Source organism: Hyla sarda, chromosome 10, assembly GCF_029499605.1.
Source record: "Hyla sarda isolate aHylSar1 chromosome 10, aHylSar1.hap1, whole genome shotgun sequence".
NCBI lineage: Eukaryota > Metazoa > Chordata > Amphibia > Anura > Hylidae > Hyla > Hyla sarda.
In genome coordinates, this window is record NC_079198.1 from 63,577,438 (window position 1) to 63,593,422 (window position 15,985).

At 41.9% G+C, this 15,985-nt stretch overlaps 1 protein-coding gene across 5 annotated transcripts in view; it reads left to right on the forward strand.

Moving 5' to 3' along the window:
* Window positions 1–15,985, forward strand: part of GRIN2D (glutamate ionotropic receptor NMDA type subunit 2D) — an 855,799-nt gene that overhangs the window by 805,997 nt on the left and 33,817 nt on the right. For all 5 annotated transcript variants that reach the window (XM_056544763.1, XM_056544766.1, XM_056544762.1 and 2 more), the window contains one exon: window positions 8,088–8,320. In XM_056544763.1, the coding sequence (XP_056400738.1) occupies window positions 8,088–8,320 (233 nt within the window). The remainder of the gene's footprint in view (window positions 1–8,087; window positions 8,321–15,985) is intronic.

Genomic DNA, 15,985 nt, shown 5'->3' on the forward strand with positions numbered 1-15,985 from the left:
ACGAGCAGCACACAAAGTCAAAGCCGCCATCCTCCTCCTGGTCCAGCATCTTCAGCCAGGTCAACCACTGCTGCCCTCCTTGCCTCCTCTCAACCATCCACCTCTCTGTCTCTCGCCTTGAGCAGTTCCTGCTCATCTGCCCACAGTCAGGTGTCTGTCATGGAGATGTTTGAGCGCAAGAAGACAATGTCTAAAGTCACCCCCTAGCCCGGCGTCTGACAACTGGCTTGTTGGAATTGCTAGCCCGCCAGCTTTTACCATACAAGCTGGTGGAGTCTGAGGCCTTTAAAAAATTTGTAGCCATTGGGACACCGCAGTGGAAGGTACCCGGGCAAAATTTTTTGGCACAAAAGGCAATCACCAACCTTTACTCCATTGTGCAAAAGGAAATTATTGCATGTCTGGCACACAGTGTAGAGGCAAGGGTCCATCTGACCACTGATACCTGGTCTGCAAAGCATGGTCAGGGCAGGTATATCACCTACACTGCTCATTGGGTAAACCTGGTGACGGCTGCCAAGCATGAAATGCGTGGCTCTGCAGGGGAGTGGGTGACACCGCCACGACATGCAGGCAGGCCTGCTGCCACCTCCTCTACTCCTCCTACTCCATCCTCTTCCATAAAATCCTCGGCCGAATCCTCTTCCACTGCTGCGTCTTGCTCCACATCACCGGCACCCCCCCCCCATCTCCCCAGGTGCTATTCCACATCCCGGATGCGGCAGTGTCATGCCATCTTGGGGTTGACTTGCTTCAAAGCGGAGAGTCACACCGCACCAGCGCTCCTGTCGGCCCTGAACGCACAGGTGGACCAGTGGCTGACTCCGCACCAACTGGAAATCGGCAAGGTGGTTTGTGACAACGGAACACATTTTTTGGCGGCATTGAGGTTGGGCAAGTTGACACATGTGCCGTGCATGTCACATGTGTTTAATCTGATTGTACAACGCTTTGTGCTCAAGTATCCAAGCTTACAGGATGTCCTGAAGCAGTCCAGGAAGGTGTGTGGCCATTTCAGGCGTTCCTAAACGGCCATGGCGCACTTGTCAGATATCCAGCGGCGAAACAATATGCCAGTGAGGCGCTTGATTTGCGACAGCCCGACACGTTGGAATTCAAGACTCCTAATGTTCGACCGCCTGCTCCAACAAGAAAAAGCCGTCAACGAATATTTGTATGACCGGGGTGCTAGGACATCATCTGCGGAGCTGGGAATTTTTTTGCCACGTTACTGGAGGCTCATGCGCAATGCCTGTAAGCTCATGCGTCCTTTTGAGGAGGTGACAAACCTGGTCAGTCGCACAGAAGGCACCATCAGCGACATCATACCATTTGTTTTCTTCCTGGAGCGTGCCCTGCGAAGAGTGCTGGATCAGGCAGTAGGTGAGCGTGAAGAGGAAGAGTTGTGAACACCATCACCACCAGAAACAGCCTTATCAGCATCGCTTGCTGGACCTGCGGCAACGCTGGAAGAGGATTGTGAGGAAGAGGAGTCAGAGGAGGAATGTGGCTTTGAAGAGGAGGAGGAAGACCAACCACAGCAGGCATCCCAGGGTGCTCCTTGTCACCTATCTGGTTTCCGTGGTGTTGTACATGGCTGGGGGAAAGAAGATTATACCTTCCCTGACATCACTGAGGATGAGGAACGGGACATGAGTAGCTCGGCATCCGTCCTTGTGCAAATGGGGTCTTTCATGCTGTCGTGCCTGTTGAAGGACTCTCGTATAAAAAGGATGAAGGAGAACGACCTGTACTGGGTGTCCACGCTACTAGACCCCCGATATAAACATAAAGTGCCTGACATGTTACCGCATTACAGCAAGGCGGAAAGGTTTCAGCAGGTCCAAAATAAATTAAGAAGTATGCTGTACACAGTGTATAAGGGTCATGTCACAGCACAACAGGGATCTAACAGGGCAAGAGGTGAAAGTAATCCTCCTCCTCCTCCTCCCACGAACATGCCGGCAAGGACAGGATGCTGTACAGACATGCTGTTGATGGAGGACATGCAGAGCTTTTTAAGTCCTACGCATCGCCACAGCCCTTCGGGGTCCACCATCAGAGAACGACTTGACCGACAGGTAGCAGACTACTTGGCCTTAACCGCAGATATCGACACTCTGAGGAGCGATGAACCCCTTCACTACTGGGTGTGCTGGCTTGACTTGTGGCCTGAGCTATCCCAATTTGCGCTCGAACTTCTGGCCTGTCCCGCTTCAAGTGTCTTGTCAGAAATGACCTTCAGTACAGCAGGAGGTATTGTCACTGAGAAGAGGAGTCGCCTTGGTCAAAAAAGTCTGGATTACCTCACCTTTCTTAAGATGAATGAGGGATGGATCCCGAAGGGACTGACACTGGGCGATACATTTAACTGAACAAGGCCTGATCAGATGAGCTGCCTTGGGCTAAAAATGGTCCTGTATTTGAACTCTGAATGCCGGATGACTTGCGTGACTTATCCGCCACCAACTAGGGTTCAAGCCCAATGTTTTAGGGCACTTTCTGCCTGGCAAAACAAACAATACCAAATTTTCCAGCCAGGTGTACATGCCTAATTTTTCTGGCCTCTGCTGCTGCACTTGTTGTGGTGCTGCAATTTTTATGGCCGCTGCTACAGCTGCGACAATACCAAATTTTCCAGCCAGGTGTACATGCCTAATTTTTCTGGCCTCTGCTACTGCACTTTTTCTGGTACTGCAATTTTTCTAGCTGCTACTACAGATGTGGCTGCGTCAATACCTAATTTTTCATCCATGTGTACATGCCTAATTATTCTGGCCTCTGCTGCTGCAATTGTTATGGTGCTGCAATTTTTATGGCCACTGCTACAGAAGCGGCTGCAACAATACCAAATTTTTCAGGCATGTGTACATGCCTAATTTTTCAGGTACTCTCTGCTGACATCTCTGTCCATTTTTGCAACCGTGGATATTAGATGTATGCTAAGGGTAGCATGGTGGCTCAGAGGTTAGCACTGCTGCCTTGCAGCGCTGGGGCCTTGTTCAAATCCCACTATGTGCTGCCTCAAGGGTGGCTCTAACTATGTGCTGCCTAATATGGGGGAATCTTATGTGTTGCCTAAAGGGGAGCTCTAATTATGTGCTGCCTAACATGGGTGAATCTACGTGATGCCTAAAGGGGGGGATCTAACTATGTGCTGCCTAAAGGGAGGCTCTAACTATGTGCTGCCTAATATGGGGGAGTCTAAGTGCTGTCTAAAGGGGGGAATCTAACTATGTGATGCCTAAAGGGGGGCTCCATGTGCTGCCTAAAGGGGGCTAAAGCACGTTATTCCAAACCATTTAGGAATAATAGGTGATTTATGCCCTTTATGGATTAAAACCAGAATCTGCATCAACTATGTAATATTCCATGGGATTTTTGCTATGGATCCCACTACGGCACACCACAGTCCAGGTGTTAGTCCCCTTGAAACAACTTTTAAATCACTATTGTGGCCAGAAAGAGTCCCTGTGGGTTTTAAAATTCACCTGCCCATTGAAGTCAATGGCGGTTCACCCGGTTCGCGAACTCTTGCGGACGTTCACGGTTCGTGAACCGAAAATGTTATGTTTGCGACATCACTAATAGTGAGGTATAGAGTATGGCCATCTGTTGAATGGCAGTGGAGAACCATTATGAGGGTCTGAAGAGGAAATAAGTAAAGTTTAGAGACAACTGAATGGCATGTCTCAAAGGGTATGTTAATGTCATCTATGATGATAGAGGGGATGGCATTTGAAGGAAAGAGTAAGAGCCAGGTAGTTATAATACAGTACATCCAAGTAGCAAACATAATACTGTATTAGATCTTCTAGTTCCTAAAGAATTAACAATGAATTAACATGAAGAAACACAGATATACCATTACCACTTGTCAACCGTGCCTATCAATGTAGTGAGTAGCTGAGAAGAAGGATTAGGATGAATAAGGACGCTAACCCCTTTCATCTTTAGGCATCCTGATCCACAACAGATCCTTGTTCTACAACCTTACAACATTTGCAGTTTTACATTGATACCTTGATTTTAAGAGTAAGTCAGTATTCTGACAATATTTATTACTTAACAATTCCTCCTTACAATATTAATGCATTGACATTCTGACTTGTTGATACCGAACATCGCTCCTGAGACCACAAGCAGTTTCATGAACTGGCATGATGGTGGACGTCCTGTTCATTACATGAAAAGATAATTTCCTGTTATGACAGCAATTTACATTGTAGCTTCTGATGGGTTTATGAATTGATTTCCAGTCGAGTGAAGGTCATGACACCAACTCATTGTAGCCTCTAATGGGGCTGTGAATCCTGCAACCATACAAAGACAAACAAGTAGACTGCATCTCCACATTGCAGATTCCCCCGTAAACAGAATTGACAAGTTAGTGGTTGGGAAATAAACCCCTCATCTGGGAAAATACATTATTCCTTTTTTCAGGTTATATTATTTCATAATAAATAGGCTTGGGTATTGTAACTGAGTTAAAAAAAATCTTGTCTTGGCGCTACGTCCAATAATTTTCATCACAAGCATTTGAAAATGTTTCATGTGTCTAATATATATTAAGGCTTTTTATGTTAATTAAAAAATATTATAATCATTTTCTATTAATGTAACTGAAAGTCAGCTAATATGCATGCATAAATTACATCTGTTATATTGTAATATTATGCATAGTATTATTGGCTGGAAGGGATGTGGTGTTCAAGTAAAAAATAAAACAATTTCCATATCAAACAATATTACACAATAATGTGAAATAATAATAATAATAATAATAATAATAATCTTTGCTGGTATAGTGTCAATATACTACGCAGCACTTTACATTTCAGAGATTACATGTACAGACAAAATGAGACATTACAGAGTAAACGACTTTATGAAAGATTAAACAAGAGGAGTGAGGGCCTTGCTCACAAGAGCTTGCAATCTATTAAGAATTAGGAATGAAATGAAAGATAAAAAAATGCTTGATTTGTACAAAGGTCCAGACATCTTGTATAGATAAGTGCACATAAAAGCAGCATGAGTCAGTTGGCATTTATGCTTGCAGCAGATTCCCACAATTTTTTTATGGGATTCTGCTGCACTGTGCTCACTGGAATTTCTGCTGGGGAAATTCTGGACCTGTCAAAAGAATAAACACATTCATTCTTCTAGGTGGTCCTAGCTCCGATCGATAATGGAGGCTCCTGCTACACACAGACTTTCTAAGACAAAAATTTCCCCAGTGTATATATATTGAGGGAGGCCAAAATGAAGCAACGGAAAAATTCCATATAACAATAAATTTCCTTAACAATAACATTACTATTATTTTTATTATCTTTGTATCTTTGTACTGGTGTACACATTGAAAAGTTCATTGAAAATCCCTGTTTTCTTCCTATACCTCAAGTATGGAAGAGGAGATAACTTAGCTCATTCCAAGTAGTTCAGTTTATCTTCTCAATAGCTATACAGGACATCTATAAATATTTACAGATAATGCACTACTTAAACTCTATCCAAACAGTTATTCATACTTTCAATAGCCTTCTTTTCTGTATTTTGTAAAGGCAAATAAAAAAAATAAGATGGATAACACAGTGATATTCCTGGAAACAAGTCCCTATTGAATCTGTTTTAAAGACCTAGTAATTACATTTACGACCTACAACTGGGAAATCTCCTTTAAATGGGCACATAAAGGGCTTCCTTGCTCCCAACATATGGAAGCATTTATAAAAAACAGATTATGAACTGTACCATACTGCTGAGGTGTAAAGTAAGATGTTTCCTGATTGTTCTTCACTTTGTTGGAGACTTTGTGCACAAACAAGGTTCCTTACTCCATTTATTTTGGTCATGTCCCAAAATAGTCCCCTTCTAGGAGAATGTGATTTATTTGGTACCTTGTACCTTGTTTACTTATATAATAATGGATCTCATGGACATATGTCATCTGCTCAGTGAATATTGGCTCCTGTATTCCTTTGTTCATGTTAATTTTAAGTGAAAACTTTAAAGTCCATTTACAGCCCCATTACTCAGACCTAGTGTTGAGCGCAAATAATCAAAATGCTAATTTTTATCGCAAATATCAGCACTTCGCGATTTTACGAATATTTAGAATATAGCCCAATATATTCGTAATGACGAATATTGTTTTTTTTTTTCTTCACAGTGCACATGGCAACAATGATGTGTACTGTGTAAAAAAATATATATATATATCATCCTTCCCTGCTTTCAGCTTGTGGTCCAAAGAAGGCTCCAATATTATTTACTTTGTGAGTCGGTGTGGAGCAAGAATGTTTCGTATATGTGAATATGCAAATATTCACGAATATCCGCACTTCCAGAGGACACTGATCCCTTCCTTCTTTTAGGTGAAAGATATAATGCGCACTGTGCTAATTTCATTACGAATTTTCGCATGAAAAAAAAGGGAAAGAACATAGCGAATATGCGAAGGTCGCAATCATAGGACGAATATTCGTCCATATATTCGTGAAATATCAGAAATTAAAATATGGCTCCTGCCGCTCATCACTACTCAGACCATGTACAAGGTTATGTGGTTTGACTTGTAACATGGCCAGTTGTTCTGGTCATATTAAAGACACTATAAACAGTTGTTTTGTGGCCATTTGATATAGGCTACACTCTGTAAGCTGTAAAAAAAAATATTTAATCAGTCATTTACAGGCAACATTGCATTTTCCCAACAGGTCCATTCTGCTTGTAAGATGAGCTGCATTCTTTTTGCTCTCAAACTACACCATGTGAGATGGAAACTATTTGCATCACTGCTTAACTCATATTCCTTGATCAGGGTACACATACTTTTGTACCTTGCCATGTGAGGTCAGTGGTGATGCATACAGTATGCATTGCAGCTCGTCTAACCTTTACCAGGCTAGGTGTGAGAACCGCCAGCTCGCAGCACACCTTGCACTGCTCTAGTGCTTGTAGCTCAATTTGGCAATATTAATATCACATGCAGTTCAACTATACTGGAATTTTGGGCTCTTTCTCTTGGCATGGGAGCGGTGGAGCTTTTCCCTAGAAGCCTGTCTACTCTGGACCTCCTACTTTTTGACGCATGCTCAGAACCAAGTCTCAAACCTGCCACTCTCTCCTCATATTCTTACGTAGCTAGTATCTTGTCTGACTATAGATCATGTTGACTACATTTATTTAGGTGAGCACTGTGTGGGGGCTTAACCCTTTATGAAACTTGCACCTCAAAAACATTTTTAGATACCTCCCTTTACTTTACTCTTTACTGATCTCTCCTTCCCATTCAAACTCTCTCCTCTCCAAACTCTCTCTACATCTCCCTACATATCCTCCCTCATTTCTGGTCCCTGTCTAACATCCTATGCTCTGAATTCCTCCAACAGTTTTAACTGAAACAAAGGACAGACAGCGCTCCGTAGTGTGATACCATTATTGCACACAGTTAGCCTGAGCATAGATAGCGTTTACCGCAACAGGTTACACTCAACCAAGTGCAACAATGGGAAAAGGCAATGATAGCAAGGCATCTGCAGCTGCTCCACGTCCAAATCAATGTAACAAAAGAATAGTACCTCCTACGTGTCGATGGGATTCAAAGCGCAGGTTTGAATCCCGTCGACACGTTGGAGGTCCTATTCTTTTGTTCCAACAATTTTAGACTTACATCCTTGTAAAGCTTCTACTCCACTCTCCAAGACTTTTCATGTTCCACTAGTTCTCGGGGATTTGTTACCCTTCAGATTTTAAAGATGTCTAAAGCTTTAGGAATGTTTTAAAAATGTATTCTTTAGGAAGGCATACCATATTATTAATAGCAAATCCTCTTGTACTGTTCTTCTGAATCTGTTCACTTATTTAAATAGTATTCTCTACTGTTCTTGCACATTAGTTCACTTCATGCAGTATCTGTATTTATACAAATACTTGACATTATCGTGTCAATGCCTATCCAGTTTTTAGGGGCATTTTTTTTATCTCTCAAATGGGTTATACTGCTTTTAACTAATACAGATTTGCATATATTTTTCAAATATGATTCATGTTTTTTGTATCTTGTGAATTTCTCACTACAGATGAGATTGAGATGCTGGAAAGACTGTGGCTATCGGGGATTTGTCACAATGACAAGATTGAAGTTATGAGCAGCAAACTGGACATTGATAACATGGCTGGGGTCTTCTACATGCTTCTAGTTGCGATGGGACTGAGTCTTCTGGTGTTTGCATGGGAACATCTCATTTACTGGAAGCTACGGCACTGCATGAGGCATTCCGGGAGGCTTGACTTTTTAATGGCATTTAGCAGGGTGCGTATTTCATCAATTATCTTTCTGTCTTAATTGACAATTTGTAGATTGAAACCAAACTTATTGTGTCAGTTTCCTAACCTCTGGTTCAAGGATTATTATTCCTTGACAGATAAGAACAGTAATATTGTGTATTCCAGCTAATAAACCTTTCTTGTTGTTCTTGGAATGGGAAAAATGGTTCGATGGGAACACCCTCAAGTTTTGATGTTGCCTGATATGATATTTTAGTGATAATACATAATTGCTAGTAGCAGAGACTGCTGGGAAGGGAATTGTTTTTTTAAATTATTTATAGTAGTTGATACAATGAACAAAAACTAGATAAAACAACAATAAGATAACAAATATTAAACATGCTAAGCTATACAAGTTTAAAGAACATCCTTTGTATTGTACAAAATCAAATATTTTTGCTTGCATAGACCTGTGTGATTCAGACATGACCAGCAGCCCTTTCTGTTAAATTAAAAATTGCTTAAAAACATAAAATTATAGAAATTAACAGTGAATGAACGGAGTGACATAGGTTGATAGGGATTAATAGAACCATGGGCCCTGGGTACTGCAAATCCACAGCAATTAAACCATGTCTTGAATCATCCTTTGAAACTTGAAATGTAGCAAAAAGGAACTTTCCACAGTGCTGGTCCTTTCATACAAAACAGGAGCTAATACATCGAGTCTTATTCATGAGGATAGGTTTATTAGCACAAATCAATGCATTTCCAGTCCATAACGAACTTACAAAGGTTACGTGCATCAGGGTATTCACAATGACAGGAGTAGCACATTTAAAAAGATTAACACATAAAAACTGATTCTTAAAATCAAAGTTACAGGTAATAGTATAAGGACAGAACATTAATAACATATATTACCAAAAACATTTACAGATATTCACTTTTCTTTATGCCTAAGTTACCCTATCAGTTTGTAGCGCAAGCAGAGTTATATCAGATCACGCTTCAGAGTGGACTCGGTGGAGCACTTCTAATGAATGAGTGAATACAAGCACTGTAGTGCTGTAGCGGAGTTGAAAAGGGGCGGTCCTATTCCTTAGCGCTCATTCTGATGCATGTTACTAGTTGTGATGGATAGACGATGTTGCTAGTTGTGATGAGTAGGAGGGGATCTACTTTCACTTTCTCAGCATCCATAGCTAGGCTTTCAATGTGTTAAAAGGTAAGACTGGAGGAGCACTTTATCGCCGTAGTAGTGTTGATAAGGGTGGGCCAAGCTGTCAGTGATCTAGCTTTTAATGCCCAGAAGAATTTAGGGGACATGTCATTTTAACAACAGTTGTTGTTCAAGTCAATAGGATACAAGCAATTATATTAGAATCACATTAATGTACTAACTAAAGTGATGATAGTATATGCATTAAACAGTAATCACATTAATGTACTAACTAAAATGATGATAGTATCTGCATTAAAACCTATGGGCTCTATAAAGGAATATCCAGAACCCCATTAAGCAATGTACGGGTGCATATGAAATACATATGTACTATGTACTTCATGTGCATATGACCCATATGAGGACTTATGTTGTGCCCCGCCAATTGTACTATGTAATAATATCACTCTTTTTACCATAAAATGAATGGTGAAATGAAAAAAATATATATATTTGTGTGTAGGAAAAAAAAAAAGTAAATTTCAGGGGCTTCCGTTTCTACGCAGTGTACTTTTTGGTAAATATGACATGTTATCTTTATTCTCTAGATCCATATGATTACAATGATACCAAGTCATATAGGTTTTTTTTAATTTTTCTTTAATTTTCTAAATTAGTATACTTGAAATTGTCCTTTTCTGACTGCAATTTTATTTTTCCATAAATAAGGATATATGATGGCTCATGTTTTGCGCCGTGCTTTTTTTTTATTGTTACCATTTATGTTTTGATGGGACCTTTTGTTTGCTTTCTATGATTTTTTTATGGTATATGAAGTGACCAAAAACACGCAATTCTGGACTTTGGTATTTTTTTACGTATACACACCATTGATCGTGTGGTAAAAGGGGGGTAATTCAAACTTTTATTAGGAAAGGGGTTAATTCACATTTATTAACATATTTGTTCACATGTTTTTAACCGCATAGTGGACTATTATGTGCAGTCTTTAGATTGCAAACACTGAACAATGCTCTTTCATAGAACAGCATTGATCAGTATTCTCGGCACTCCATTGCTCCAGCCTGCCATAGCTTCCTTTTGAGCTTTGAAGCGCCGATCAGACAGCAAGGAGGCAGGTAAGGGCCCTCCCAACATCCTTTAAGCTGATGGTTGTCTCAATAAGCACCACTGTGCTACCAGCACTTGATTTTCTGCATTTTAGATGGAAAATCAAGGTTTAATGACGGACATTGGCCTGAATGGATATGAAACAATCTATCTATATATATATATATATATATATATATATATATATATATATATATATAACTTAATGTATGTGTGTATGTATGCGTGTTTGTGTATGTTCCAGTATCATGGCCAAACGGCTAAAGATATTAACATGAAACTTGTTATATGTCAACAACAAACATAGGATAGGTAACTTAACCCTTACTCACCCCCATTTGCCAGAGTCGGGCTTTTTGTTTAAAGTCCCATGCAAGTCTATGGGAAATATATGTTCCCACATAACTTCTGTACGGCTGGAGATATTTCAATAATACCTGGTACACATATTATTTATATGTCAAATAAAAAATATATGAGATTTGAATTAACATGGGTTTTTGTTTCATGGGACTTCCAGTACCTTACTCCACAAGCTCCGCTCTACATCTTCTGGTGAATGTGGCAGTCCGGCTTGCGAGCCACACCCCATCTCACAAAGCCATGCCCACATTTTAAGCCCCACCCCTTTTATTATCTACCCTTTTTGTGTATCACTCTGGCTTGCAAATCACGCCCAGTCCAACAAAGCCATGTCCCCTTCTATTTTCAGCTTACAATATCTTCATCACAAATCAGTCCCACCTGAGGACAAGATATGAGGATGGAATTAGAAAAAGGGGAACACACTGAAATAGCATCAGCACACCAACACACAAAATAAAGAAAATATATACCAATTTTATTATTATAATACCAAATATATATTCATACAAAACAAAGGGAAGAAGAAAACAGTGTTAAAACCATTTAAAATAATGAGCTAAATGTAAGCCCAAGCACTCATCTAGGGAGGGGCCATGAACCCCCTCTCCTAGTAACAGGCACCCGTCCTACTATGTTGAATAATTAGTCACACCATACATATAACACCGTTATGAGTAATAGAAGTACAAGCTATATAGCAGCATAATCAATAATGTGTAAACAGCAATAGGCAACTATGATAACCACTAACAAAGCCTGTGATACTTGCAGATAACACTATGTATGAAACAAACGTGCAAAAGATGGAGGACTAGACCAGATGTAATGATCAGGGTAAGGACAGGGCCACAGAGACTTCCCCCTGAGGAAGTCGCCTTTTGGGACATGTTTTGGGACATGTTACCATGTTTTTATTGAACACACCATGTAAACATTCACAGTGCAGGTGGAAAAAGTATCTGAACCCTTGAATTTAATAACTGGTTGAACCTCCTATGGCAGCTATAACTTCAACCAAACGTTTCCTGTAGTTGCAGATCATATGTGCACAACAGTCAGTTGTAAGAATAATTCTTGACCATTCCTCTTTACAGAACAGTTTCAGTTCAGCAATATTCTTGGGATGTCTGGTGTGAATTGCTTTCTTGAGGTCATGCCACAGCATCTCAATCGGGTTGAGGTTAGGACTATGACTGGGTCAATCCAGAAGGCGTATTTTCTTCTGTTTAAGCCATTCTGTTGTTGATTTACTTCTATGCTTTGGGTCGTTGTCCTATTGCAACATCCATCTTCTGTTGAGCTTCAGCTGGTGGACAGATAGCCTTAAAGGACATCTGTAGTGCATAAAAATTCCTGCCCAGATATCCCCCATACAAAAGTTATACATTTCAGTCAATTACTTATATGTACCTATCTGCAGCCGTTTCGTAGATATTACACTTACCGGAAGTCCAGTAGTCCTGACGGCCGTCCCCTATTCACTTCATTACAGCTGCGATCTTGGGGACGGAGATGTTGTCTTCCCAGCGGTCTTTGCACTCTTTCCATGCCTCTCCCTAGTCTCCATCGGATCATCCCCACTTATGCATATGCATAAGCGGGTGCTTTCTGAGGCAGCAGGGAATAATCCCTGCAATGCGTCGAATTAATATGTACTAGTACACCATTTTAAAATGTATGTTTCATTGGAATAAATCGTTTCCTTGATTTAAAAGAACCGGTGGTTTGCGGTTTTCTCTGGAGAAATTCTGGCTACTCCCGAAGCTCGACCTGGCATGTCGATACTAAGGTGTTTGCTTGAAGGCTTTCAGGACTGAGCGGGGTTAAGGATGGAGAAACCCCTCTCAGTGAAGTAAGTGGAAAGGAAAATTACTGCACGTCTTGCACTTTAATATCGATCCTGTCCGCTCTCCAATTTTTGCATTTTTTTTTTTATTTTGTCCCATTCAGAGTGGCTGGACACTGACCAAAATAGATTGTAGCGGATAAGGACCATCATAAGATTTTGGAAAACTGCAATATAGGTGTCTTCTGTGTTTGAGTGGTTTGTCAAAAAACCCTCGCCAAGTGTAAGTGTTCTTTTTTTTGGAAGATAAAATTGCTGAATTGGTGAAGTTTACTTTGACCGCTCCCCCTAAATTTTTATTTTTATTTTTTTTATGTACTTTCAACTACAGACAGGAGCAGGCAGCAGCATGAGTACACAAGAGGGGTTCACAACCCCTAATATTAAAAGGTGAATGTTGAAATCTCTCTTGAAGATGCATGTTAGCTAGTGCTACCATCCAAAAATTTAAGCCCCATCACTAAACCATGTAGTTGCTGAATGACACAAACAGGAGAAGTCAGCAGCAGGACTACCCAAGAGGGTTTCATAACCTCTAAGATTGAAAGATCAATGTTGAAATCTCTATTAAGCATGTATGTAAGCTAGTGCTAACATCCAAAAATGTAAGGCCCAAGCCCAGGAGCATCAGTGAGCCAAGTACTTCCTGAGGCACACAGTCAGGAGCAGACAGCAGCAGTACTCAAGAGGGTTTCATAACCCCTTAGATTGAAAGATCAATGTTGAAATCTCTATTGAACAGGTATGTTACCTTGTGCTATCATCAAAGAATTTAAAGACAAAGCTCAGCAGCATCACTAAGCACAGTAGTTCCTGAAACACACAGCCTGAAGCAGGCATCAGCATGAGTTTAAAATATTGGCTTCACAACCCCTAACAGTAAAAGGTGAATATTGAAATCTGTATAGAATATGTATGTTAGCTAGTGAAAAAAAAATGTAGGCACAGGCCCAACAGCATCAGTAAGCCAAGTAGTTTCAGAAACACACAGCGTGGATCAGGCAGCAGGATGTGTACATAAGAGGGCTTCACAACACCTAACATTAAAAGATCAATGTTGAAATCTCTATTAAGCATGTATGTTTGCTAGTGCTACCATAAATAAAATTGTAGGTAATATCCAAGACAGTCCCAGCAGCATCAGAAAACAATATATTGGCTGAATGACACAGCCTGGAGGTGAGGAAAGCATAAGGAGCCCATTTAGTGTGTTAATGTACAGCCAGGAGGTGGCCGAAGCATGAGGAGACCATATAGTGGATGAGTGGCACAGCCTGGAATTTGCAGAAGCATAAGGAGACAAAATAGTGGCTGAATGAAACAGCCTTGAGGTGGCAGCAGCAGCAGCAGCATCAGGAGTCCTGAAAGTGACCCGGTGACAGAGTGGTGCGGTGGATGGCAATTGCCATAACCGGTGATGAAGGTGGCTGGAATGTTCGTAAATGGGGAACAGTGCCTTAAATCTGTTTGGCAATGTCCATATTTGTGAAGTGTTGGTGTAGCACCATGGTCAATCTACTCTGATGCCTCTGGCATTGGTGAGGGAAATCCTGGCTGATCCATGCCTGATTCATCACAGGACCAACAGACTGACAGCGTGGAGGAGGAAGCGGCGTGACCTGTCCAAGTTGGGGTTGTGGCTGTGCAGGAACCACATTCACCCAGTGAGCCATAAAGGACATGTAGTGTCCCTGACCGTAGATACAGCTCTAGACGTCGATGCTGCTGTGCACTTTTATACATACAGACAGGCTCAAGGACTGGACCACCTTCTCTTCCACAAAATGGGCTGGTACTGCCTTCTTCGCAAAGAAATGACGGCTTGGCACTTTCCACCTCGGCTCGGCACAAACCATCAGTTCTCTGAAAGGTGCAGAGTCCACCACTTGAAAAGGGAGGGACTGCAGCACCAGCAACTTGAACAGGAGCACATTCAGCTTCTGCGCTGTTGGATGAGTGGGCGCATACTGTTGTCTCTTGGACATGGCTTCGCAGATGGATTGTTGGCGGAATGACTGACTAAAAGTGAGAGGAGCAGGAGCATCTGGAGCGATAGAAAGAGGGTATGACACACAGCTCCCATCGGCTGAGGTGGTGGAGCCTGGCTGGCTGAAAGAGGGAGCGGCGTACCACTGGGTGATGCAGCAGGCTGGACCACTTCTTCGGAGCCACGGTTCTCCCAGGCCGCTTTATGGTGGTGAAGCATATGTTGACACAGGGCCGTGGTGCCAACATTGGGACCCTGGCCACGCTTCCCCTTCTGCAGACATATCTTGGATGTGGCTACGTGAACCTCCTCTGGATGCCTTATGAAAAACTTCTACAACGCCGAGTAGCTGATTTTCGCACCCGCAGTCCACACTAATTGACTGCTACTGCCGCCTTCTCCAGGAACCCCTGTTCCACTACCTCCCACGTCACTCTCCTCATCACTACTTGCCCGTCTAGTGGAGGAAGCGGCGGATGTCTCCTCCACTTCTTGGCTGGGCAGTAGCTGCTGACTGTCCTCTATTAGATCGTCCTCAGTGAATAGTGGAGCTGAACCCACAGCATAATATACTTCTGTAGGAGAGGGAACAGCATAGGGCAGAGGAAATGGGAGGACAGGGACTGCTCCCGGGCCATGCCAACTGAGGGTTGTGTCTGAGGAACCCACCGACTATTGACTGGGGGTGTCAGATGTCACTTGTGATGAAGTGGATGACCGTGTTAACCAATTGACGATGGCAGATAGGTTGCTGGTCGAGACACACCACTAGCTGATAACGGGAGCTCAGGCCTCTCACTGTGACTCCTGCTAACACTCACCCCTAGTCTGCTGCAAGGATTTAGGCCTCTGCCACTCCTTCATGCATGTCCTGGTACTTCTCTGCCTGACATGCTTAGTGCATATATGAGGGGAGTACAATACGCTTCACTATGCTTAAAACAGTATTTGTCTAGAACAGCAGCAGGTGTGCACTTTTGGCTGGCCTTTCACAGTACCCAGGCCCTTGACAGATTAACAGGAACAAAATAATACACTACTTAGATGTAGGTATGCGGTATGCACTTATGAGAGCAGAAAAATGCTCTACAGTACACTTAAAAAAGTATCCGAGAACAAAACCAGCCAATGAGTACTTTTGCCTGTACTTTCAAAGTATGTAGGCCCTTGATAGATTAACAGGTACAAAATTGTACACTACTTAGATGTAGGT